At 66.5% G+C, this 24,819-nt stretch overlaps 8 protein-coding genes across 8 annotated transcripts in view; 1 reads left to right on the forward strand and 7 right to left on the reverse strand.

Moving 5' to 3' along the window:
- Positions 1 to 1,052, reverse strand: part of EMIHUDRAFT_450290 (hypothetical protein) — a gene marked incomplete at both ends in the record, with an annotated part of 2,428 nt that extends 1,376 nt beyond the window's left edge. Inside the window, 4 exons of the mRNA XM_005778849.1 lie at positions 171 to 353; positions 468 to 737; positions 816 to 938; positions 1,017 to 1,052. Coding sequence (XP_005778906.1) covers positions 171 to 353; positions 468 to 737; positions 816 to 938; positions 1,017 to 1,052 — 612 coding nt within the window. The remainder of the gene's footprint in view (positions 1 to 170; positions 354 to 467; positions 738 to 815; positions 939 to 1,016) is intronic.
- A 779-nt stretch (positions 1,053 to 1,831) lies between these two features.
- On the reverse strand, positions 1,832 to 3,013 carry EMIHUDRAFT_100529 (hypothetical protein; the record flags this gene model as incomplete). Its single annotated transcript, XM_005778850.1, has 3 exons — positions 1,832 to 1,971; positions 2,012 to 2,141; positions 2,372 to 3,013. The coding sequence occupies 3 exons, from the start codon at positions 3,011 to 3,013 to the stop codon at positions 1,832 to 1,834; spliced, it is 912 nt and encodes a 303-aa protein (XP_005778907.1).
- Positions 3,014 to 4,216: 1,203 nt separating this feature from the next.
- Positions 4,217 to 8,136, reverse strand: EMIHUDRAFT_100530 (hypothetical protein; the record flags this gene model as incomplete). Its single annotated transcript, XM_005778851.1, has 5 exons — positions 4,217 to 4,493; positions 4,851 to 5,932; positions 6,027 to 6,611; positions 6,720 to 6,758; positions 6,880 to 8,136. 5 exons carry the CDS (start codon positions 8,134 to 8,136, stop codon positions 4,217 to 4,219), a joined length of 3,240 nt encoding a protein of 1,079 aa, XP_005778908.1.
- Positions 8,137 to 9,795: 1,659 nt separating this feature from the next.
- EMIHUDRAFT_463348 (viral DNA ligase) lies at positions 9,796 to 16,031 on the forward strand. Its single transcript, XM_005778852.1, has 5 exons — positions 9,796 to 10,638; positions 11,150 to 11,237; positions 12,584 to 13,114; positions 13,252 to 13,833; positions 14,038 to 16,031. Exons 1-5 carry the CDS (start codon positions 9,827 to 9,829, stop codon positions 15,964 to 15,966), a joined length of 3,942 nt encoding a protein of 1,313 aa, XP_005778909.1. The 5' UTR covers positions 9,796 to 9,826; the 3' UTR covers positions 15,967 to 16,031.
- A 277-nt stretch (positions 16,032 to 16,308) lies between these two features.
- Positions 16,309 to 16,695, reverse strand: EMIHUDRAFT_205539 (hypothetical protein; the record flags this gene model as incomplete). The annotated part of the gene is made up of 2 exons (XM_005778853.1): positions 16,309 to 16,386; positions 16,495 to 16,695. The coding sequence occupies 2 exons, from the start codon at positions 16,693 to 16,695 to the stop codon at positions 16,309 to 16,311; spliced, it is 279 nt and encodes a 92-aa protein (XP_005778910.1).
- Positions 16,696 to 18,542: 1,847 nt separating this feature from the next.
- On the reverse strand, positions 18,543 to 20,208 carry EMIHUDRAFT_415611 (hypothetical protein). Its single transcript, XM_005778854.1, has 3 exons — positions 19,568 to 20,208; positions 19,335 to 19,402; positions 18,543 to 19,026 (listed from the first exon to the last, which is right to left on the reverse strand). Exons 1-3 carry the CDS (start codon positions 20,187 to 20,189, stop codon positions 18,988 to 18,990), a joined length of 729 nt encoding a protein of 242 aa, XP_005778911.1. The 5' UTR covers positions 20,190 to 20,208; the 3' UTR covers positions 18,543 to 18,987.
- An 816-nt stretch (positions 20,209 to 21,024) lies between these two features.
- On the reverse strand, positions 21,025 to 21,638 carry EMIHUDRAFT_55989 (hypothetical protein; the record flags this gene model as incomplete). The annotated part of the gene is made up of 2 exons (XM_005778855.1): positions 21,025 to 21,313; positions 21,400 to 21,638. Coding segments are annotated over 2 exons (528 nt in total), but the record flags the coding sequence as incomplete, so codon positions are not given.
- A 2,380-nt stretch (positions 21,639 to 24,018) lies between these two features.
- Positions 24,019 to 24,819, reverse strand: part of EMIHUDRAFT_450295 (hypothetical protein) — a gene marked incomplete at both ends in the record, with an annotated part of 1,088 nt that continues 287 nt past the window's right edge. Inside the window, 3 exons of the mRNA XM_005778856.1 lie at positions 24,019 to 24,347; positions 24,423 to 24,562; positions 24,691 to 24,763. Of these exons, the coding sequence (XP_005778913.1) occupies positions 24,020 to 24,347; positions 24,423 to 24,562; positions 24,691 to 24,763 (541 nt within the window). The remainder of the gene's footprint in view (positions 24,348 to 24,422; positions 24,563 to 24,690; positions 24,764 to 24,819) is intronic.

Raw genomic sequence — 24,819 nt, forward strand, 5'->3', positions numbered from 1 at the left:
CTAAAGCCTGCGGGGGCCAAGGGGGGTGGGGGGGGTTTGCACGCGTTTGGGGGGGGGGGAGGCTTGGGGCTCTCGCCTTGGAGGTTCGTCTCGGCCGCCTCGAAGCGCTCGAGTTTGCGCATGCCGATGGCGGCGGGGATGGTGCCCGAGATGCGGGTGCCGGAGATAACGATCTTCTCCATCCGGCTGTTGAAGCACGACGCGGGGATGGTGCCGGAGAGGTCGGGGTTGACCGAGACGTCAATCTCCGTGAGTGCGGGCCCCGCGCAGAAGTTGGCGGGGAGGGTGCCCGAGAGGCGGTCGCCGAGGCGGATCTCCTCAAGGTAGGGAAACTTGTCGAAGATGGGCGGGATCTGGACGGGGGTGGGCGAGCGGGGAGAGGTGTGGGAGGAGGAGGTGTGTGCGTGAGCGTGTGTGCGGTGTCGATGTGTTGCTCCGCTCCCCGGGCGTGGCCCCCGCACACGCACCGTGCCCGAGAGCGTCTCCGACTCGAGCTGCAGCTCCTCGAGCTTGGCGAGGGCCGCGATGGCGGGCGGGATGGTGCCCGACAGGTCGCTCTTCGAGTCCTTGCCCAAGTCGAGCTCTGACAGCGACTTGAGGCCGTCCCAGATGGAGGCGGCCGAGGGGAGCGTGCCTTCCGGCTTGGAAGCGCCGCCGCGGAGCTTGACTCGCTCGACCTCGAACGTGCCGGGCGCGCCCCACCCGCCGGCCGGCGCGTTGTGCGTCATGTCGGCCAACTGTGTCGTCGGGCATGCGCGGGTGAGGAGGGCGGTGTGGGTTGAGTGTGTCGGGCCGTGGGCGGCAGGTTCGCGGACATTGTTGCACCGGACGTCGGACAAGTCGCAGCAGTGAACGCTAAGCATATCGGAGACCCTCGTGTCGACGGTTTTGACAGCGGCGTAGAGACCACGGATAGCCTTGCACTGCAAGTCCGGCACCTGCGGCGCGGCGACCGGCGCAGGGGCCGCTGCAGGAGGGACCGTCACGACCTTGGCCGCAGGGGGCGCTGCAGGGACCTGGGCTGAGGAGGAGACGAGGAAGAGATGCATCATTCTGTCTTCTGTGGCCCGGTGCATCAACAGCGTGCACGCCGTGGATGCGCTTTTTTTTCCGGCGGCGCGGCGGGACTTCGGCGGCAATCCCTGCTGATCTGCCTGCTGCATCGTCGACTGCTGCTGCGTCTGCGGCCGCTAAGAGACACTGACGCCACCAACGAGCGTTCTGACATGCCCTTCCGCGGTCTCGCCCCGCCTACCCTGGAGCGCTGGAGGACGCCAAGAGAGAGAGATCTTCTTGACGCCAATGGCCAAAGCCGAGCGAGAGAGAGTGTTGGTTTTCAAAAATCTCTCTCTCTCCCAAAGCCGTTGCATCGGCCGAGATAACAGGAGACTCAATTCTCTTCGCCGGCCAATGCGACAAAAATCTCAAACAAATACGTGAACAGGGCTCCAGGCCCCAAATGACGTGTGTGGTGTGAGTGTTGGCACTGCTAGCCACCGAGCACGCAGCAGCCAGGTCACTGGTCAGCCGAGCCCCCGCGTAATCCTGCGAGGAATTTTGTTGTATGTCCGTCTGCGTCAACACCCAACCCTGTCACACCCTTATATGCATCTCCCCGCAAACCTGGCGAGCTCTCCTTCCTGCACGTAGCACGTAGACGTTACGCGTGCGTGTCGTGTGCACCATCTCTGAGGCGGCCGCACACGCTGTGTTTGAGCGGTCGGAAGAGAGGGAGAGGGGGGTAGAGAGGGGGAGGTAGAGAGGGAGAGGGGGAGGAAGCGGCTCGCCCGCGGCCTCGCGCTCTCTCTCTCATCTTCATGTGGCGGCCTTCTCACACCTCGTCGGCCGGCGGCGACGGCGGCGGCGACTTGATGGGCGTTGTCGCAGCCGCTACGAGGTCGAGCTCCGACGGGCGCTGCGTGTCCTCGATCGTGTCGTGGCTGAGTAGTTTCGGGCCGAAGATGGCGATGCCTATGGCGCCAACGGGCGCCGTGAGGAGGATGACCATCACCTTGTGGTGTGTGCCTGGAGAGGGGTGTGCGGAGGGGCGAGAGGGCGAGAGAGGCTGCGGGCGAGGCGTCGCGCGCCTTGAGCAGCGTGATCGCGACCGACTGCGCCCCGTCGCCGTGCTGGACGGCGTCCTAAAGAGAAGGAGCGGCGGGAGGGGGGTGCAGAGTGAGGTCTGGGAGGGGAGCGTGCTCGTCGTGCTCGACGGCGTCCTTGACAAAGGCAATGTGGTCGTGCCGGTTCGAGTCCTCGCGGAGGATGACGGAGGGAATGGAGCCCTCCTATCCTCGAACAAAAAGAGGACACGCTTGCACGGGTCCCTCGCGGGAGGAGGAGGGGAGGGAGGGAGCGACTCCTTCGCGACATCGGGCAGCGCGAGGGCAAGGCAGATGCCGAACCCGGCGATCGCGAGCACGTCGTCGAACGAGGCCGCAGCGATGACCATCGACGGCACGCCCTTCTTGGTGCCGAGCCGCCGCGTCTGCATGTCGAGCATGCCCGGCACGACTACCGCGGGCGAGACGGCGGCGATGACGAAGCCGAGGAGGCCGCCCCACGCGGGGGGGAGTCCGAGCAGCGGCCCGGCGAGCAGTGCCACCGTCGCCGCCTCCGCGAGGCACGGGCCGCAGGCGAGACGCGCCGTGACCGCGCCCATTGTCTTGAGCTTGTCGAGGTCGAGTCCGAGCCCGGCGCGGAGCATGATGATTGAGAGGGCCCAGGAGCGGAGCGTGAGCGACCACCACTCGAAGGTGTGCCCGAGCAGCGGGTCCTGCCCCGTGAGGTAGGGCTCATCGAAGACGGCGACGTGCCCGTTGCGCAGCATCAGCCCTGCGAGGAGCATGCCGAGCAGCGCCGGAACGCCGGCCGCGACCTTCTTGATAAGGAAGCTGCCCAGGACGGAGACGCCGTAGAGGAGACCGAGCGCGAAGCCGGTGCCGCCCGGCGCAATCGTCACGCCGATGAGCGGCAGGCAGTACAGCACGGTCCACCACACGAGCAGCACCATCAATCGATACGCGAGCCACGGCCCCCACACACGCCCAATCTCCGCGAGCCGCGAGGTGCTACGCTCTTGGAAGGCGGCGGGGGGCTCCATCGTGTGCCCTCCCGACGGCGTTGCGGCGGCGACCCCACCGGCGAGCTCGCCCATCTTAATACACAGCGACGATATTCGTGCCAAGTCAGACGCCACGAGTCCGCGGGTGATTCTTTTCTGAGCAGTGTACCTTGCGCGCTGCAGTTTTTTTGTAAAATTTTTCTCTGGCGTGCGGCGAAGAAAGGCTCTGGCGGCGCGGGCGGGCCTGGGGAGGTGGGGAGGGAAAACCCAGGGCACATGGTGTGGAAGGCAATGGGAATGGATCCGGGCGTAACTTGGCCTGTCCGAGGTTTTCCGGAAAACAAAAAGGAAAACAGAGGGTCCCCAGCACTTTGCGTTTCCGGAAATTTTCAGGGAAAGCAGAGGGTGTTTGGTGCTCCATTCGGTTTCTCTCGAGTTTCCCTCGGGAAACTCGCGAGTTTCCCTGAGTCTGAGAGAGAGATTTTTAGCAATACCAAACAACTCTAACACTCACACGTAATTTGGGGTTGTTGTGCTGAGTCTGAGAGCTGGTCTGGGGGCAAAATTCTGAGGCAAAATTGAGGAAATCGGCAAGCAACCCGGGTATGTACCATGAAAAAGTTAGTATACCCGCAAAATACCGGTATTTTGCCGATTTTGCTGATTTCGGCCCCCAAATAGCCCAAAAAATGACGATTTTAACGGAGTTTTCCCGGGAAAATAGAGAGGAAAACAGAGAGGGTGTTGTAGAGAAAAAAGGGAAAAGGAAAGGAAAACAGACGGGGTGCGAGAGGAAAACCTCGGACAGCCCAAGGCGTAACTCGTGACAGGAGAGGGGTGGGCGGTATGGACTTCAGCGTGCGTCGAGCGGCGACCCCCGAACGTCTCACCGTACAACGTTGACTGATCGCTGCGTCGCGCCGGACAGCCGAAAGGTGGGTCTGTCGTCTGACAAGGAGTCGACGTCAGCTGTATGGGCTATGGCGCCCCAAACGAAAGACGTGCTCGGTTCCAAAAGATTTTACGTTGCGCAACACTAGGCCTGTCCTCCTTCAAGGCCTAGTAGGGAAGTCCCTTTATGACACTGGGCACGGGTCTGGCACTTTCTGTCCTTCTGTGTGGTAGGGTACTCGAGTCCCCTTCGCTTCCCTTCTACTCGCCAGTAGCCGGCGGGCAGCCGCGCATCGCACCGCCGCTCATGCAACGGTACTTGCCCGTCCTCGGGTGCTGCCCGTAGACACACAGCGCGCAGCCGGAGCTGCAGTCGGCAGCGTAGCTTCGTCCCGCCGGCGGGGCTGTGACGGAGTCGACGTACCAACCTTCGCACGCTTCGCGCTCCCACTGCTGCGGCAGATCGGTGCCTTGCCAGCCGAGGCCAGTCTTGTCGCCGGCGCACCACTCCCCGCCAATCTTGCCATTGAGCCGCTGCCTGCCGCGAAACGCATCTTGCGTGAAGCACTCGGTGGCACCGGCCGCACTCGCGGGAGATGCCGGCAAGGGTGGCGGCGGTGATAGCTTGGGCAGCAGCGGTACCGGAAGCTGCGAGGGCGCGCAATCGTCTCGGCGAATGCAGCGCCCTCCGTTGAAGATGGGTGTGGCTGACGGGCATGTGCACTTGGCTACGCAGAGCTTGATGCAGAACACGGGTTCTTCGCTGCAGGTCGGCTCGCACGCAGAGGCGCAACCGCTCCACACCCGCCCGCCCGTGCATGCCCGTGGTGGCCGTGGTGGTTGAGCCGGGGGTCTGGGTAAGGGCGGCGATCGCAAAGGAGAGGGAGCCGGCGACGGTCGAAGGGGGGGCGGAGCGGGCCGAGGCAGCTTCGGCGCCGCTGCCTCGCCCGATGTGGTCAGCAGCAGCTTCTCCACCACACATTCCGGCACGTTGTTGTGCGACGTCGCCTCTGGGATCCCCGCGGCGCGATCGGAGCCGAACGATGTGAAGAGGAGGTTGCCTGACGGATCGAAGAAGAGGCCGATAGCGTTGCGGATGCCGCGCGCCGCGGTCGTCACCTCCCCGCTCTGCAGGTCGACGTGCGCCAATGTCGTCTGCAGATCCCCCTCCCCGTCGGTGCAACGCGGGTCCCAGTTGCAGTCGGCACCGACAGAGACGACCGCGTGCGTCCCGCTGGGCGCCACTCTGAGCGATCTCCAGCTGTGCGACCGCTGGACTCGAGTGAAGCCACACACCACGCTCTCGATGCGCGAATCGAGGGGCTCAAGCGGTGCCGCGCCGTCGAGCGCCTGCTGTGCGAGCGTGTCGACGCCGTCGATGCGGAGGACGCAATTGCCCCGCGTTGCCGCCCTGTCTGAGGAGCCCCCGGTGGCGACGAAGAGCGACGAGCCGCCGGTGTCGATACCTTGCGGTTCGTGCAGCCTTCGCACGAGCGTTGCCGTCCTGGCAACCCGCCCCGAGGCGGCGTCGAGCTCGACGACGTAGATGGCGCCGCCCGCGCTCGCCGGGCAGAAGCGGTCCAAGGTGGAGATGTACAGCAGTGTCGAGGAAGCGGTGGAGCGCGCCATCTGACGGGCGCACGGAAGCGCAGCGAGGCGCTCCAACTGGAAGGCGGCGTCGCCGCCCACGTGCAGCCCCGAGATGGCGGTGACGTCGACAACTGCTGCCGGATCGACGTCGCCGGGGGCCGCCTCGTAAACCAAGCGGTAGAGGGCGCCGCCTTGCGTGCCCGCCACCCAGTCGTCGCGGTCGGCAGTCATCAGTAGCGAGCCGTCCACGGGGCTCGGCAGCAGGTCGACCGGGCGGATGCGCCTTGAGCCTCGCAGCTGTCGCAGCGGCGGGACGAGCACCTCCTGGCCGGAGACGGCATACGTGCCCCAGTCCAGCGTGTACGCGTTGACCGAGTAGCCAATCCACTGTGTGTGCATACGAAGGAGGGCTGAGAGGGAACCTGGGACGAGGGGGGAGAGGCGTAGAAGGAGAATTGGCTAGGCCTCCTCCACGGCGCACCGGGTCGCGGTTCCACGAGCCGTGTGATGCGACGAGCAGCGCGCCGCGGTATCGCTCCGGCAGCGCGTTGCGCGGAGATGAAGGCTCATAACGTACCAATCCCAGTGGCGACCAGTGCGGGCCGAGCGCAATGAGCGGTGCCTCAGCCGCTTCGCACTCGGCAGCGCTCGCTCCCTCATATGGCAGCTTGGCGAAGCCCGTGAGCGGCCGCACCTCAAAATGTGCCGTCGAGTTGCTCCACGCGCTGTCGTAGTCGTAGAAGCCGCTGTAGCACCGGGGGAAACCGAAGTCTGGCACCGCGCGGGGCGTAGGCGACGGTGGCGGGAGCGGAGACGGCGGCGACGGCGATGGGGGCGGTGGAGGTGGCGGTGGTGAAGGGAATGCGGGTGGCGGCGGAGGTGGCGGCGGTGGTAATGGAAGGGGTGGTTGAGGCGGCGGCGGCGGCGAGGGCGATGGTGGTGGCGGTCCCAGCGAGGGTGGCGGCGAAGGTGGTGGCAGTGGCGGGGCCTTGATCTCGCGAAGCTCTATCTTGCGGTACTCGATCCAGGCGCGCTCAGACTGCAGGCCGATCGGGCCCGCGACGACCTGCAAGGGAGAATGCGGTTGCGTGTGGCCGGCATTTCGCGCAGGCGGGGCGCTGGACGGGGGCCACGCGTTAGAAGGGTGCTACAGGGCGGTGCAATGGCTGCACACCTCCACGCCGGAGGCAACATTCTGCACGAGGCCATTCACCTCGAGAAGGTGGGACGGGGGTCAGTTGCATGTCGGCTGCTGGCGCTAGCCCCGTCTGCTCTGAAGTGCCTTCTCACATGAACCCCAGCGCGCGCCCCAACACCCCCGGGTGGATTGTCACCTCGATAACGAGGTCGGTCCCGTTCATGACGATGCGATAGCGGTTCCACTCCCCGATCGGTTTCTCATTAGATGCCTCAGCCTTGGCAGTGTAGCGACCTCGATGTCGACTGGGATCCGTGATCATCTGAAAGCGGCCGATGTTCCAAATGTCTCCGGCACTATTTGAGGTCAGCTGAGCTTCGATTGACTTTGGCCAGACCTTGTCCTCATCCACGATCCGAAGCAGGACGCCACCGCCGGTGTTGCGCGCGTTCTTCTCGGGGTCAAATCGCCACTCAACCACCAACTCGTACGAGGTGTACGCCTTCTCCGTCCTGAGGTAGCCGACCGGCTGCCCCTTGCACCGGAGGATGTCGCCCTCGACGAAGAACGCCTGCGCGGCGTCGGTGCTCCTGTCCCGGAAGTAGGCGGTCCACCCGTCCAGATTCTCGCCGTTAAACAGCTCGACCGTCTCACCAAATCCCAAACCAATCTGAGGCAGCGAGGTTGCTTGAGGAGGAACAACGGGCGGCGGCAGTTCAGGAAATGTCGCCGAGCAGCCGCGCATCGCATCGCCGCTCATGCAACGGTACTTGCCCGTCCTCGGGTGCTGCCCGTAGACACACAGCGCGCAGCCGGAGCTGCAGTCGGCAGCGTAGCTTCGTCCCGCCGGCGGGGCTGTGACGGAGTCGACGTACCAACCTTCGCACGCTTCGCGCTCCCACTGCTGCGGCAGATCGGTGCCTTGCCAGCCGAGGCCAGTCTTGTCGCCGGCGCACCACTCCCCGCCAATCTTGCCATTGAGCCGCTGCCTGCCGCGAAACGCATCTTGCGTGAAGCACTCGGTGGCACTGGTCGTCCTAGCCAGCTGCAATGTTGGAGGTGGTGGCAGCGGTGGCGGCGGCGGCGGCGGCGGTGGCGGTGGCGGCAGTGGCGGTGGTAGCGGTGGCGTCGGTGGTGGCGACAGAGAGGGCGGATCCTCACAAGGATACAGGACACTGCTGGAGAAGCAGCGGTATTTACCAGTCTTTGGGTGCTGCCCGTACACACACAGCGAACAGCCATAGCTGCAGTCGAAGGCGTCAGGCAATGCCTGCGGAGGTGCTGCCGATGGATTTAGGTACCACCTCTCGCACTGCTCACGATCTTTGTAGTTTGGCGAGTCTGTCCCGGCCCAGCCGAGGTTTGTCCTACCGCCAGCGCACCATTCGCTCCCAAAGCTACCGTGCAGACGTTGCCTGCCGCCGAGTAAACGGGGCGTGCTGCACTCCGCCATGTGTGTGGCACGCACCGACCGCTCAAGTGGCGACCGACCGAGTTTGAAAAACTTTCTGCCGCCGGGATTTGAGAGAGAGAGAGATTGACAACTAGATGCAGGTGGCGCTTCTTTCTGGTGTTAGTGCCAGTGCGCGCCGGTCCCCGGTCCCGTGCCCAGAGAGAAAACGGACAAACAAGCCAAACGAGGTGGGAGAAGGACACACGAAAAAGAAAGAAGTCTTCTGATAAACGCAGTATGGAAGATACGAAGAGACGGAGGAGCAACGAGCGCCCTGGCGTGAGCCGAAGACACTCCCTCCGTAGACACTGATCACACACGGGTGGGACAGGGTGGGTCACAACAACGAGGCACGAGAGCGTGCACGACAGAGCGACAACGCAGCGCACTGCCGTCCAGTCGGCGAAGGGACGGCTGCTGCGCAAAGTGATCAGTTCTAATGAATGTACCGGGGCCCAACGGATAGATGAATCCGGGGCACCCTCCGCTCGAATCCCTAGCCGGGGGTTCGAGGTGGCCCCCACCCTGGGGCCTCCCATCAAAGGGACTGCGGCAGAAGACGCCCAATCTTGCACAAGTGCAAGAACCATACGTCTTCTGATAAACGCAGTATGGAAGATACGAAGAGACGGAGGAGCAACGAGCGCCCTGGCGTGAGCCGAAGACACTCCCAACTGCGCTCCGTCACCGGTGTCGCGGTCTCCCCCACTGAGGGCGATCTGCGGGGGGGAGTCGCGCCGCCGGCATGTATCTGTGCAACTGTGTTTTTGCCTTGTCCCGTTTGATGGAGCAAAGTCACGGGCCGCCCGCGCTTGAAGGCGGTCGCGCCAGGCGCGGGCGGCACTAGTTGCCTGTAAGTTAGCAGCAAGTGGTTGAGTTTAGTTAGGTTGAATTCCGTGCGGGCAGGGCTGGGCAAGCGCTGTACTAGTCCGTCGGCGTCGACGGCGCCGCCGCGCCGGCTCGCTGTGCGTCGGGCGGCGCCAACGTCACTTGCGAAGGGTCGATGACGACGATCCCCGCCGCGTCGAGAACGTCGTCCGGGACGTCGTATTGGTGCGCCAACCGTGGGTGCGCCACCAATAGCAGCCGCTGCCGCTCGGGCACCGTCGCGCGCGCCGACCCTCGTCGTTCTCTCCCTTGTCACTTCCTCCTCTGTCGCGTCGTTCTCTTCTGCCTCGTCCTGCGACGCCGCCGCCTGCCGGTCCCTTGTTCTCGCGGCTTCTTTCGCCTTTCGGCGCAACTCCGTCCTCCTCGCGGCGTATCCTGGCCCCTCGAGTCTATCAAGCTCCCCTCGCGCAAGGACCACATTTCTGACTCCCACTCCGATCATTTTCTCGCGAAAAGAAAGAAAGAAAGAAAACAGACACGCCAAACGAGGGATGGGACGAGGACAGGGTCCCCACCTGCACGAGCAGGATTTTGGAAGAACGATCAGGGGGACAGGTGGGGCTCTCCTGCTCCTGACAAGGGACACGACAGGCTCGCAGCGCGGTGCGCGGTGGACTCCCACATCCACTGGCGGTCTCATCTCAGTCTAGCGACCTGCCTCCAGCTTGTCGCTGGCAGTCTCTCCTACCACAGGCACACTGACACATTTTCTCGCGAGCAGGATCTTGGAAAAGGACCCGATTTCTTTTGTCTGTACAAGCCAAACCCAGTGCGCCAGTCCCGCCAGCGTTCTCGCCAGCGCATGCTCCTCGACACCACTGCTCTGGTCACCGGCGCGAATCGCGGCATCGGCCTGGCGACTGCAGGCCGGCTCGCGGAGTTGGGTGCGAGCGTCGTCCTCGCCTGCCGTGATGAGTCCGCGTGCCGCGAGGCGGCTGCTGCCCTCTCGGTCAGAGGCCTGGCCGCCGAGCCGTACGCCGCGAGCTTCGACGCCGAGTGCCCGCGCAGCACGTCGGCGCTCGCCGCCGCGTGTGCATCCCTCCGCGTCGACCTCCTGGTCAACAACGCCGCCGTCTGCGAGCCAGGCTGGGGCCGCGATGTCGCCCTCCGCTCCTTTCGCACCAACGTGCTGGCGCCTGCCACCCTCACCCGCGCGGTGCTTCCCGGCATGTTGCGGCGACGGCGCGGCGCCGTCCTCCACGTCTCGTCTGGCGACGGCGAGCTCGTCTTCCTCTCGAGCGACCTCGCGCCGCGGCTGGCCGGCGCGGCCTCCGAGCGCGAGCTGCTGCGGCTCCTCGCGCGGCTAAGTCGCGGCCGCGACGGCTTCCGCTTCCCCGACCGGCCGCCCGCCCACGGGCCGACCCCCGCCTACTCTGTCTCCAAGGCGGCGCTCAATAGGCACACGCGGCTCGTCGGCGACGCGCTGCCGCGCGACGGCGGCGTGTGGGTCGGCGCCGCCTGCCCGGGTGACGTGCGGACGCGCATGTGCTCCTGCGAGCGTCACGAGGGTGTGGCCTCGCCCGAGAGCGCCGCGGACGACCTCGCCCGGCTCGCCGCTGGCGCGCTCGGCGGGGGAGGCGGCGAGGCGGCGGCGAGGCGGCTCGAGTCGGGACGGTTCTGGAGGGCGGGGAGGACGATACCATTTTAGCTGCCCTCTCTCGCCCTCTCTCGCCCTCTCTCGCCCTCTCTCGCCCTCTCTCGCCCTCTCTCGCGCCCTCTCTCCCCCACCTTCCTTTGTAGCGTGCGCCATTGACATATCGCTACAGCGACTCAACACAAATATACACGGATTAAGGCGCTCACACAGAGCGGAGAGCGCTGAGCGGGGGTGAGCGGCGAGGCGTGGCCGGACCGCGGACGAGAGAGCCGGCGACACAAATTCTCACAAAACGTATCGAGTGAAGTAGTTTATACGGCTATGCTGCAAATCGTGCAACGTGGGCGGCGAGGGCCACTGACAGAGGCACTGAGGGGGTGTGTCATGTGTCAACACATGTACATGTGCGGCATGTGGCCACTCGTTTTCGTTTGAGACGCTTGAGACGGACCAGAGAGACCGCAGAGACGGGGAGCTCCGTGTCGGCGTTGCCCTCCCCCTCCCGGCGCCCTCGCTCCCTGCGAAAAGGCAGAAGCTCCTAGTATGGGGGGTCATCTGCCTACCGCGAGAGCGACCCAACTCGTCGACATCGTCCGATGGTTGTTTGTGCCTCAAAGTCAGCCTTCGGAGGCTATCGTGGGATCGAGCCGGCAGTAGCCTTGACACGTGGGTTTCTCGATTTCTGTTTTCGACTCTCTATTCGCGCCGTACGCAGTTTTCGAGGGCAGAGGACGCGTTTGGCGGGTGTACAACGCGGTCAACGACGTCTCCCTCGAGTGAGATGATGAAGAGGGGGGACGACACTGCTCCAGCAGCGTGCACCTACCTCGATCCTGTACCGTGTTTGTTAGGACCCCCCCCAATGAACACACCAGTGAGTGAGGGAGGGCGAGCGAGACGATCGAGGGGTTCCGTACCATGCGGAATCGACCCTATCCAGTGCTCAAGTGCTCAACGCGGTCACGCATGAAGAGAGAGAGAGAAGTTTGTTTTCTAAAATCTCTCTCGCATGAACCAAAAACTGTCTGCTTAACGTACCGTGTTTGTTATGACCCCCCCCAATGAACACACCAGTGAGGGTGGGCGAGACGATCGAGGGGTCCCGTACCATGCGGAACCGACCCTATCCAGTGCTCAAGTGCTCAAGGCTGCTTAACCCCAAAATTAGCGAAAATTCGTGCCCGCGGATCCCGCAGCCGCGGATCACTCGAACGCGGAATCGGCCAGGGATCATGAGCGGCTCGGGGAATGCCGCCTGCGCTTCCGCAATTGTCATCAAGGATCCTCATCTAAACTTTGCCTTCGGCGGCAAGGCCGACTTTCGCGGCCGACACAACGCGTTGTACAACTTCCTCTCGACCCCGGACACCAATGCGGCGGCCAAAACGCCTGGGGGCAAAACATGTGCGTGTACTGCGACGGCGACGAGGACAACATTCACGGTCGCGTGTGCCAGGACGAATACGCTGTTACCGATTCGGGGTATTCCGAATAAGGAGGCGGACCAGTCCAGCGGTACACGCTCGCGCATGCTCCACTCGCAGTCACCGCGCCGCTGGTGCGGACATCCTCTCATGCTATAACGGGGATTCCGGCGCCCAACGTGATTCGCGGATCGGCATCTACCGGCCCAGCCGTGGGATGGGGAGGGAGGGGGGAGGGAGGGGGGAGGGAGGGGGGAGGGAGGGGGTCGATGCGAAACTGTTGCACTGTTGCACTGGGAGAGGGTCGGTTCCGCACGGTATGGGCTCGATCGTCTCGCCCTCCCTCCCTGTTGTTGTCGCATTGCCGCGCACGTCGAGCCGCGCCGGCCGCGACGCGGGGCGTTAGTGCCAGTGCGCCAGTAAAATTCTTAAAATCTCAAAAACAAAGAAGAAGGGAGAACAATTCTCTCCGCAGAAAGGCTCGAGTATCAAAAAAGAATTCAAGCATCGCTGTCTCGCCGGTCGCCGGTCTGCCCAGGCCGACATGGACTCGCAGCCCCTCAATCCGAATATCGCAGAGATCGCTCGCAGTGGCCGCTCGTCGTGCAAGAAGTGCAAGCTCACGATTGGCGACAAGACTCTTCGTGTCGGCAAGCAGTACGAAAACGGCGACCGCGTCATGACGACGTGGTATCACCCGGCGTGCTGGCCGGTGCCGAAGAAGCTGGCTTCGCTCGCGGCGCGCGCTCCTTCTCTTCCTCCCTCTCCTCCTCCGCCGCCGCCGCCATTGCTGCCTCCGCCCCGCCCTCGCTGCTCGATCTTTCCACCGACCTGCTCGCTTGCGATCATTTCGCAGGATGTCGAGAACTGGCACAGCCTCTCCGACGCGCACAAGCAGCTACTCATCGACCGTGCACCCAATCTGCCTACCTGCGCCTCACCTGGGTCCTCCACACCCAGCTCCTCGGCGCTGGCCACCGCCACTCTCGCCGACTTTGTGACGCTGACGCAGCGCCTCGAGGCGGAGGGCGGCGTGGGTGGAGGCAGCTCGCTCGAGAAGCAGGCGATCGTCGAACGTCACTTCCGCAAACTCACGCATCCCCAGGACCGATACCTCACCGCGCGGCTGCTGCTGCCCGCCAAGGCGCGGGCAACCTCCTCCGGCCTCTCAGCTCGATCCCGGCTGAGCACCGGCGGAGCTCGTAGGGGCAGCACGACGACCGGACCTACTCGCTCAAGGACAAGTCGCTAATCTCGCACCTCGCCGCCGTGCTGCGCTGCTCCGAGGTCGCGATGGCGGCGCACCTCGAGAACAGCGACGACGTCGGGCTCAGCGCGCAGCACTTTTACGAGCGGTCGCCCGTGCTTCCGAGCCCGCCCCCGCCCCCGCTGCCCCTCGCCGCCGTCAACGACTGGCTCAACAAGCTCGCCCAGCCGTCCGCGATGACGCGGCTCCTGCTCGCCGAGATCGTCCCTCGCACGGCGCCCGAGCAGCTCAAGGTGCTCGTCCGGATCGTGCGGAAGGACCTGCGCCTCGGGGCGGGCGCAGCGACCATCCTGAAGGGCATCGGTGGCGAGGGCGCGTGGGCGAGGTTCAAGGCGCAGCCGCACGAGCTCGAAGCCATCTGTCAGCTGCAAGCCGGCACCAAGACCGCCTCCAAGACCGGCGGCGGCGGCGGCGGCGGCGGCGGCAAGGGCAAGGGCAAGGGCAAGGGAGTCGGCGGCGGCATGGTTGCGGCGGGGCGGCCGTGCAAGCCGCAGCTCGCGGGGCAGTGCAACTCGTTTGAGGTGCCCGTCAAGAAGTTCCCAACGGGCTTCTTCGTCGAGGCGCCGCCGCCACCTCTGGCGCCGCCCTCTCGCCCTCGCCTCCACCGACACCCGCCGCCACGCCGAGGCGTTGCGTATCGCCGACACCCGCCGCCACGCCGAGGCGTTGCGTATCGCCGACACCCGCCCTTGTCAGGTCACTCCACCGACACCCGCCCTTGTCAGGTCAAGTACGACGGCGAGCGGCTGCAAGTGCACATGACCCGCGACGGCGGCGTCGCCTTCTTCTCGCGCTCCCTCAAGGACGTGCCCGCCACCAAGGTGATCGGCCTCGAGGCGGCGCTGCGCAAGGCCTTCCCGCCCCTCTCGCCGGGAGGGCCTGCGCGTGAGGTGGTGCTCGACGGCGAGGTTGTGATGATGGCGGCCGACGGCACGGTGCTCGCCTTCGGCGCGCAGGGCGTGCACGAGCAGAAGAAGCACAAGGACGCGACCTGCTGCCTCGTCGTCTTCGACCTGCTCGCGCTGGACGGGGGAGCCCTCACCTCCGAGCCACTGCAGCGGCGCCGCCAGATCCTCGAGGCTGCCCTCGTGCCGCAGGAGCTCGCTCTTTCACCTAGTCGCTGGCTATCACTGCAGTCACGCCCAAGATGCATGGAGCGCTACCAAGGACTAGCAGGCGGGGTCTCACTCACATGCCCCCCTCCGCAGGAGAAGCAAGTTCGCCTCTCCGACTGCAAGCTCATGCGGACGAGCGCGGGCGTGGCAAGGGCGTTTGGCGAGGCGGACGCGCAGAATCTCGAGGGGCTGATGATCAAGGATGCGGCGGGGCCGTACGTGCCGAACGACCGCAAGGTCTGGCTCAAGATCAAGAAGGACTACCTCGGCGAGGCCGCCTGCGACGCGGCCGAGGTCGACATGGCCGACTCGGTGGACCTCGTCGTCCTCGGCGCCTTCTTCGGCACCGGCCAGAAGGCATCCCTCTACTCGAGCTTCCTGATGGGCTGCTTCGACGAGGAGGAGGACGCGTGGCGCGTGGTGTGCAAGCTCTCAAACGGCTTCTCGATGGCGCGCCTCGAGGAGCTCAAGGGCGCGCTCACGGGAGGCGACACGCCGCTCCTGCGCCGCCTCGACCCCACCGACGAGCTGCCGAGCTGGTATCCGCAGGAGGCAAAGGGAGGCAGCCGCCCCGACGCGGTCCTGCGGGCGGCCCCCTCCGACGAAGAGGGGTGCTTTGTGTGGGAGGTCAAGGGTGCCGCTTTCACCGAGGGCAACAAATCGACGGGCTCCGCCTTTTCCATCCGCTTCCCGCGCCTCGTCCGCGAGCGCGACGACAAGGAGGTGTCGGACGCGAGCACGGCGGAGTACATCCACGGCCTCATCAGCCTCAAGAAGGGCACCGTCATCGACCTCCCCTCGCTCGCGGGCGGCTCCGGCTGCGGCGGCGACGCGGGCGGCTCCGCGGCGGCCGCCGCAGCGGCTGGCGACGGTGAGCAGGAGGAGGAGGAGGACGACGACGACGAAGAGGTGCCCAGCTCGCCCGGCTCGCCCATCTCGCGCGCTCGCGCCGCCGCGGCCGGCGCCGGGCAGGCGAGCAAGGACCCGAGGCCGCTCTGCCGGTTCGGCTGGGACTGCTTCCGCAAGAACGCGAACCACAAGGCGCAGTACCGCCACGACGAGGCGCCCGCCCTCGGCCGGGCGCCCGCGGGCGGGGCCAACGCGGGCGAGGCCAAGGTGGCGGGCAAGCGCAAGCGCGCCGCCAGCGACGAGGACGGCAGCGGCGGCGAAGGCCGCCGGCAGCGCACGGCGCACGACGAGGGCGGCGAGGGCGGGGCGGCGGACGAGTTCGAGGTCGAGTCCATCGACGAGGACGAGCCGGCGGACGACGAGGGCGCCCCGGCCGGGGAGCAGCAGGCCGGGCAGGTGGCGGCGAAGGGTGGCGGCGGCGGGGTTGGCCGGTGGGAGGTGATGCTCGGAAAGACGTTCAAGCCGTTCGTCGAGGCAATCTCGGACGAGATCGAGGAGGCGTGGCGGGCGGGGGAGGGGGAGGTTGAGGTGGAGCTGCGAGGCGAGCCGTACGTCGTCCGCTTCCGCGACATGGTCCAGGAGGCGAAGGGCGACTCGTCGCGCTGGCGCTCGGTGCAGCGCGTCATGTGACATCGAGAGAGCACAGCTGTGTCCTGCGGCGTGGCGCGTGTGCCGGCGAGAGTGGCGCGCCGGCCGCGGCCGCGGCAAGTTGCACGACGTCCCCCGCAGGCGAGCGTCTGGACAAGTTTGCGATGTGAGAATGCTGGGTAGTACAGTGGGCCCGGTATATACGTGAATGAGCCGTCCATTATGTATTTATAGAGCTAAAGTGAGACCAGAGAGAGAGACCGTAGTTCCGCGAGAGAGACCAGAGAGAGTGAGACCGATTTTGCAGCGAGTCGGTCAGACTATCACGAGCGACACAGACACAGCGGGAAGCGCGTGTGTTCAAGACACCGCCGCGGAGAGCAGCTAGTACACAGTCCACATCGCGCCCACTGCTTGGCCACAGAACTCGGGCCGCGCGCCCGCAGAGTTGATGGGTCCGCTCTGTGGCACAGCAGATTACTGCGCGAGACGCAGCTCAAACCTGTGGCGGGAGGGGCGTGCACGCGTCAACACGCGGGCGCGAGGCGATCTTGCGTGTGCACGCGGCACCTTGAACCCGTGCGACCGCAGGCAAACCTTATGCGCCTCGATGTACTCTCCACAGGACTCCTCACCCTTCTCGACAACACACTCGTCGCGCGGCTTGCGTGTCTCCGGACAGGCACAGCAGATTTTCAGTTTCGGCTTCTCCTCTTCTGTGGCGGCCTGAGGAGAGGCGGCTTGCGACGACGCGGCTTCGCTCGGCTGCATGGAAAATGCGCGGAAAAAGAGAATCGCCGGCCCCGAGAGACTTATTATTAAACGTATTATTAAACGTATTGTGGCCCTTAGGTAGGTAGGGGGCTAGAGAACACACGCACATCCCTCCTTTCTCTCTCTCTGATTGCACTCCAAGTGCTCCAAGTGCGCGGGACCTCGAGAGACTTATTATTAAACGTATAGGTCCAGTTCGAGGTGGGTGGCGTGAAGAAGGTGATCGACTCGATTATCGGCGTCAAGCAGGGCGACCTACTCGGCCCCGAGTTGTTCATCTTCTTCATGGCGGCGGTCATGGAGACGTGGCGCCTCCACCACGACTTCGAGCTGTGCGTCGTCCGCTCGAAGAACGATTTTGTCCTCACCGGTCGGCGCCCGTCTACCGTCGGCGATGTTGAGTTCTCCCTCAGAGACTCCATGTACGCCGACGACGCGGGCCTCGCCTTCTGCTCTCGGCGCGGCGTCGAGGTCGAGACGCCCAAGGTGGTCGCGCACTTCGCTCGCTGGGGCATGGAGATCCACGTCGGCAAGGACGGCTCCAACGGCGAACCTCGCAAGGACTCGAAGTCGGAGGTGCTCTTCTGCGCGGCGGCGCCGACCTCGTACAACAACCCCGCCACCTACGACGGCGCCGACCTGTCCGACATCAAGCTGCCCGGCGGCTGCTTCATGCCGGTCGTGGACCGCTTCAAATATCTTGGGAGCTACCTCAACCGCGACTGCAGCGACGGGCTCGACGTCGACAGCCGGATCGAGTCGGCAGGCCGAGCTTTTGGCGCTCTTCGGAAGTGCCTTTTCAGCTCGAGGGACGTCTCGTTTGCCGCCAAGCGCGCGGTCTACACCTCGCTCATCCTCTCCATCCTGCTCTACGGGTGCGAGTGCTGGGCGCTCACCGAGCGCCTCCTCCACCGTCTCCGCGTCTTCCACGCACAGTGCGTGCGTGCGATGTGTCGAGTCACACGCAAGCACGTGTGGGAGCACCACATCACGACTGGCGAACTCTGCGCCAGGCTAGGTCTCGACTTCATCGACTACTACATCGACCGACGCCGGCTGGGCTGGCTCGGGCATGTCAGCAGGATGGATTTCAATCGCCTACCTCGTCGCATGCTCTCATCGTGGGTGCCTCACGGCCGGCCGATCGGGTGCCCCAACATGACGTTTGGGCGCAGCATCCGCACCGCGCTCGACAAGTTCCACATCGACCGCTCGAGGTGGCCCGAGCTCGCCGCCGATCGCTCGGCCTGGCGCCAGACGCTGGAGAACAGGCGCCCGCCCGACGCCTTCTTTGCCATGCCGGCGAGGGCTAGGCCGCCCTCCCCGCGCATTGCGCGCACTAAACCAGTGCGCTCATGCTTGGCGAGAACCAATGCAGCGATGGACATCTCGCTACAGGCGCTCGCGGGGTCGTGAGTGGGGGTCCCCACTGCTGCCCCTCTGACTATACTTTTGTCTGTGGTGATGCCTTTCCCTGAGAACGCACACAACGCCTCGTGTGTAATGCCCTGTGTTCCGCGAGTGCGTGTGCCCCGTCGTCCATGCTAGGACGTGTGTAACACTGACTGACTGACTGACTACTAAGAGGCGTCCATGTGTGATAACGATCGTATGACGTATGTGCGCCCCCTCTCTCGTCCCTCTCTCTCGACACGCCCGGGGGGCGCCGGCGCGCCGGCGCCGCGGCGGCGCGAAAATGGTTAATGGAACAAGGGGGCCCAAAATGTGCAACGACCCACGGCCACGCGCCACCGGCTGGTGTGTTAAACCGCGCCTCTGCGCCGCGCGCCACGCCGAGATGGGCGAGTCTCTCCGAGACGAGAGCGTGTGCTCTTAACATATATAGTGCTAAACGATCATTAAAACGAAAAACGTCAATGGAGAAAAAGCAAATGCACCATATGCAGGCCTGGGCATGGTCCGCGAGACACACGCCGGCGAGTGTGCGCGGTCGGTCGCACACACGCAGGCACACTCACACGCACATTTCGTCCAAGCCGCAAACGTAAACATGAGCAAAAGTGTTCAAGTGCGGGTTCAGTACAGTCTGGACGCGAGCGGCGCAGCGGAGAGGGGCCGGAGCGCAGCCGGCCAGCCGGAGGGCGGTGGCGACTGCAGAGGCTCCAGCGCTAGCCCATCCTCCTCCACTCGGCACTCAAGCGCTCGCTTGCAGCACGCATGGTCATCGGGGGGGGGCGCAGCATGGCTCCAGGTAAGGGCGGGGCGATCGGCGCGGCCGCTCTGGCGGCGCGCGAGCCGACGCGGCTAGAAAGTCAGTCGAGGCCCGACTTAGTCGAGGTAGAGGGTCGTGACTAGCAGGGAGAGCGCCTGCGGTGGCGTCGTGCGGGGAGGGAGGGCGTCGGACGTCGCAGGGGAGGCGGCGGAGGTGGGGAAGGGGGCGGAGGAGAGGGGCGAGGGGGGAGGAGCGTGCGCCCCCCGCCCTCGCTGCAAGCGCGTGTGTGCGCTGCAAGCGCGTGTGTGCGCTGCAAGCGCGTGTGTGCGCTGCAAGTGCGTGTATGCGCTGCAAGTGCGTGTATGCGCTGCAAGTGCGTGTGTGCGCTGCAAGCGCGTGTGTGCGCAGCAGGTGCGTGTGTGCGCTGCAAGCGCGTGTGTGCGCATGCGCTGCAGCTGCGCGCCTTGGCCTCCTCGATCGTCTCGCGGAGCGTGTTCGAGTCGTGGAAGGCGAAGACGACGAGCTGGTCGCCTGCGGCGGCGCCGGCGGGGCGGCAGGGGTCGGCACACCGTGCGCGGAGGAGCGGGGGGGGGGGGGTGCTCTCTCCTCGCCATCTAGCGGCGTGAGAAGACCAGCAGTGGCGATGCGGCGCGGAGCGCTCCGTGCGGTCTGTGAGGTGAGGCGTCCCGCGCGCACCGAGGGCGAGCAGCTCGGAGTTGCATATTCGCGAGGCGGCGTCGAGCGGGAGCTCGTCGTGCCCGAGCTCGACCACATTCTTCACCTGCCCGAGCAGCTCGCGGATTTCGCGGGGCTGCCGCCCGATGGTCTGCGGCAGGATCACGGTGAGCAGCTCTTGGTTCTCGGCGCGCAGCGCGCCGCGAATGGCCGCCGCGTGCGTCCCCGTGGCCCCCGAGGTATACAGGTGGTTCTCCGAGAGCACGAGCGCGTACGACAGCAGCTCGATGATCTGCTGGTGTAGGAAGGAGCAGTGGCGTGTGCCGAGGATGACAATGTTCTTCGGCGTGCCCTGCTGTATGCTCTCGAGCTGCTTCAGGATTGTGTTGACGGAGAAGTCCGCATTCTCCATAAGCGCCGAGCCGCCGCCTCCGCCACCAGGCGCCGCAACACGCTCGCCTGACCCCAGCCCCTCATCGCTGCTGCTGCTGCCCTCTGTCGCGGCCGTGAGGCGCGCGGAACGGCACCCCTGCCAGCGCGCCCGCCGGTCGGTAGGCAGCAGCCTGCCCGTCGACCAGCCAATGCTCGGCGTCAGCCCGCAAAGCAGCAGTGCTAGCAACAACCTCGACGAGAGCCGCGGCATATGTTGCGACAGCTACGGACACACACACACACCGACCGCCAGAGTATTTCTTTTATTTAAGGTTCTGAAGTTGACGATGGTTCTTGTCGAAAGGGTATGGGAGAGAGAGAGAGAGAAGAGAGAAGAGAGGAGAGAGAGAGAAAGAGAGAGAGAGAGAGAGAGAGAGAGAGAGAGAGAGAGAGAGAGAGAGAGAGGAGAGAGGAGAGAGAGAGAGAGAGAGAGAGAATAAAGGTAAATAAAACGGACACGCCAAACCGCAAACGAGGGGTGGGAGAAGGACAGGGTCTCTTTCCACCTGCACGAGCAGGATCTTGTAAGCAGTAAGGACGATCAGGGAAAAAGAGAGAGGGACAGAGAGACTTGCGCTTCTCTAATTCTTTTATATTTACTGCGCACACATTCGCCTATTTTTTCAACGCCGCACACAATCACGCAATCACACAGAAACACGTTGTGCTCAGGTTGTGCGCGAATCCTCTCGCCACTCTACGGTCGCGCTCTCAGTCTCTCACTCGACCCCTCCCCCACGTCCGACACGCGACACAAAGGTGAGAGATGCGCAAGAACGAGTCCCGCACCGGCGAGACGAGTCCCGTCAGCCGTAGAGCGCGGCATCCTCATCGCAGCCGCCGGCGCTCACAACGGGCGGCCACTCGCCCGCAGCCTCGGCGGCAGCACCCGCCGCGGCGGCGTCGGCCAGAGACGGGGCCGCCGCCGCCGCGCCGGTGTGGGGGCGCAGGGGCGGCGCGCCGTCTGGCCGGGGGGGCAGCGCGGCGTGCAGCTGCGCGAGTGCCGCGAGGTAGCGCGGCCGCAAGTCGTCGGGCGCCTCGGCGAGCCAGCCGCGGCACGTGTCGAGTATCCGGTCGCGGAGCGAGGCGAAGTGCGCGGCAGCGACATCCTCGAAGCCGGCGGGCGGGCTGCGCAGCGCGCCGAGCATCGCGTGTCGCATCGTGTAGAGCCGCAGCTTGGCGTTGTACTCGCGCGACTCCGCAGAATCCGGCGCGACGCCCTCGTACCCCGGCTCGTTCTGGCACGGGTGCGGCACCAGGATCTGCGACTGGATGGAGACCGCGACCTGGAAGAGGGTCGAGACGGCGGGGTCCCACTTCTCGGTGGCGTTCGCGCTGTTGAAGGTGCCCAGCAGCGAGAGGCAGACCTGGCGGGGGCGGGGTGGGGGAGGGGCGGTGGGCGGGCAGGGGGCAGAGGGCACGCTGCACGAGTGTGCGAACGGGCGAGCGCCGCCGCCTTGCCGTCGGCGTAGAGGTTCGGGTTGAACTTGACGGTGCCGCCGCCGGTCGTCTCGAAATGGACGAGCGGCGGGATGGACGGGTACTCTGGCGGCGCGTAGACGTCAAAGACAAACAAGCCGTGCGCGTACGGCGTGTCGACTGGGCCGGAGAGGACGAGGCGCCACGTGTCGAGGCGCGCCTCGTCGTGCCGCACGAAAACGGCCGCGTCGGGGTGGAGGGGCAGCTGGCCGCCGCGCAGCCCCTTGAGCTCGCGCATCAAGGCCTGCAGCGCGGGTGCGGCGCGGGTGAGGGGCGCGTGGCCGACCCGGCGTCGCCACGCGTGCGGAAGCGCGCCTTGCGCAGCGCCGGAGCGCCCGCCGCCGCGTCGGCGCCACGCTCCGCCTACAACGAGCAGCGGTCCTCCCCTCCCCTCCCCTCCCCTCCCCTCCCCTCCGCTTCCCTCGCCTGCGAGGCGTAGTGGTGACGCTGCGCCGCGCCCGCCTCGAGCAGCGGCGCGCTGTCGCAGACGAGCTCACCGAGCGCCTCGCTGTACGCCTCCACCTGCGCCTCCTCAGCAGGCAACGCCTTGCCCGGAGGCCCGAGCTCCGCCTCGAGACGAGCCAGCGTCGCGTCGGCGGACGCGTCGCCGCCGGCTGCCGCGACGCCGCCCTCGAGTGGCGAGGACGCGGCGGCGGCGGCGCCGGCTCCTCCCTCGGCGGCAGCAGAGAGGCGCCGCAGCAGCGCCTCGAGCTCGACGAGCGCCGCGTGAGGCAGCAGGTGCTCGCGCGCCACGATGGCGGCAACCTTGCGCAGCACGGCGAGGTCGAGGTCGTCGGCGGCCGCGAGCGCGCCCACGAGTTCGTCGCCCCGCCCCGAGCCGATGCAGCGGAGGAGCACGTCGCAGAGCGAGGCGAGGAGGGAGCGCGGGTCGAAGCCGTACGGGTCGGAGGCGGAGGCGGCCGAGGCGGCGGCGGCGCCCGTCGCGCGCACCTTGAGGTCGAGCGAGCGGCGGCCGCAGAGCAAGTCGAAGAAGGTGATCGAGACGGCGGCCGTGCGCCCCGCGAGCGGCGCCGCGGCGAGGAGGGCAGCACCGGCGCTGCTCGCCGCGATGGCCTTCATCAGCTTGAGGGTCGAGCCGGCGGTGCGCAGCAGCGAGCGAGCGTAGCCGACGTTGTGGCTGTAGGCCGGGTCATGCTCGGCGGGCGGGCCGCCGGCCGCGGCGGCCGCGTCCTTCTTGTTGTTCTCGGCGATGCGCTTGAGCGCCTCCTCGAGCTCGTACAGGAGCGTGTCGAGGAGCGCGTGGCCGAGGGGAACGAGCAGCGATGCTCGGCGCGAGTCGTCGGCAGCGAGGGCCTGCAGCCGCGCCGCCGGCTCGGGAGCCTCGAGGAGGAGGAGGAGGAGGTCGTTGCACGTGCCTGCCGAAGGGAGCGGCGAGGGGAGCCGGGGCGGGGGCGGCGGCCGGGGGGGGGAGGGGGGGGGGGGTCGGCGGGGCCAGAGGCGAGGCGTGCGCCGTGCACACGGAGAACTACACGGGCCGCGCCTCGCACGGAGAACTTTTCGAAGGTCTCCGCCTCTACGGCGTCGACATCGAGCCCCTCGATGGCGTCGACCGCGTCGTAGACCGCCGCGAGCGGCTCGACGAGCGACGCGCGCAGCGCCGGGTCGCCGAGGACCGCGTCGGAGAGGCGCGACGAGATTGGGTCGCCGCCGAAGAGGGCGCGCGAGTCGGAGCGCCGCCCCGGCAACACGATGGCGGCGAGCGCGTCGACGAGCGCCGCGAGGACGAGGGGCGAGCGGATGAGTGGCCCGCCTGCCGGCGCGAGGGCGGGGCAGCCGGCGCGGAGCAGCTCCGCGAGCGAAGCCATGAGCGGGCGCAGCTGCGTGGCGGCGAGCTCGTCAGGGCGGTACCTACCCACCGCCGGAGGCGTGAAGAGACGCTGCCCGCGGCCGGGTGGCGGCGAAGAACGTCGGGGCGGCACGTGGCGACGAAGCGGAGCCACGCGGCCATGTCGAGCAGCGCGAACTGCGGCACCGCCTCGAAGGCCCGCCGCGCGGACTGCGGCGGCGAGGCGCGCGCGAGGGAGGCGAGCCAGCCCGCGTGCAGCCGCGTGAAGTCGAGGGAGAGCGCGAGCAGCGTCGGCTCGGCGAGGAGGGCGATCCAGCACTCCTGCATCCGGTAGATGTCCTCGTCGCGCTCGCGCTGCTCGCGGCCCGCCAGTGCCTGGCTGCGGTGCGACTTGTGGAACTCCATGTGGCGCACCGCCGGCAGCAGGCCGACGTGCATCGCGTACTGCGCGAGGAAGAAGGCCTCGCCCACGAAGGGGAGGGCGCCTGCTCGCAGCCAGAGGTTTGGAGGCGACGCGCGGCACAAAGCCTCCCCGGCGGCGTGGTTAGGGCAGCCTCCCTCGGCCGGCGAGGCCGGCGAGGCCGGCGGAAGCGACACGGCCGGCTCCGGCTCGTCCAGCTCCGGGAAGAGCGAGCCGCCGCCCGAGGCGGGGGAGGCGGCGGGCGAGGCGCCGGCCGCCGGCCGCGATGGCGCGACGATGCGGCCTGCGAGGCGCGAGCACGGCGCGTAGTCTGGCCGCTGCACGTGCGGCCGCGGCTCGTAGAAGCGGAGAGAGAGCTTGGCGAGCGTCGCGGGCGGCGGGGCGCCGTCGAACTTGAGGAAGGGCGCGCAGAGGCGCAGCAGGACAGAGGAGAGCGCGACGAGGCTCTCGTCGGGCGCCGCGCGCGCGACCGTCTCCGTGTAGACGCGCGCTCGCTCGGGCGAGAGGCGCGAGGCGGCGGCGCGGATGTGCGCCGCGCGGCCTGCGGATCCGCGCAGGATGAGGGACGCCCAGCCGAGCACCTCCTCCTTGGCCTCGGGCGAGTGCGAGAGAGCCCTGCGAAGCAGTCCGTGCGCCGCGGCGTGCGCCGACGCGAGCCCCGCCTGGGGAAGCGGGAGGCAGCTGTGTGTCGCAGAGCTGGGAAGAAGAGGACAGAGGGACGGCACACTCTCCCGCGCCTGGATGCCCGAGACGACGAAGCGGTACTCGGTGTGGTTGCGCACGGAGAGCATGCGGTCCATGTTCGACACCTCGGCCGCCGACTCGTGCCTCCGCCGGGCGGCGAGGGCGGCGCCAACCACCATCGGGCAGCCGAGGCCTACGACAGGCCGCGCCTTCCTCGAGCGCCACACCTCGGCAACATCTCGGACACACCTCGGCCACACCTCGGCCGCATCTCGGCTAGATCTCGGCTAGATCTCGGCTAGATCTCGGCTAGATCTCCGCCGAAGAGGGGGGAGATCTGGCCGAGCTGGCAGAGCTGCTTCGGCGTCCACAGCCCGGCAGAGAGCATGCTCGCCTGCAGCGGAGGGAGGGGCAAGGGGGGGGGGGGGGGGGTCCCCATAAAGTCGGGGG

Source organism: Emiliania huxleyi (genome assembly GCF_000372725.1).
Source record: "Emiliania huxleyi CCMP1516 unplaced genomic scaffold EMIHUscaffold_24, whole genome shotgun sequence".
NCBI lineage: Eukaryota > Haptophyta > Isochrysidales > Noelaerhabdaceae > Emiliania > Emiliania huxleyi.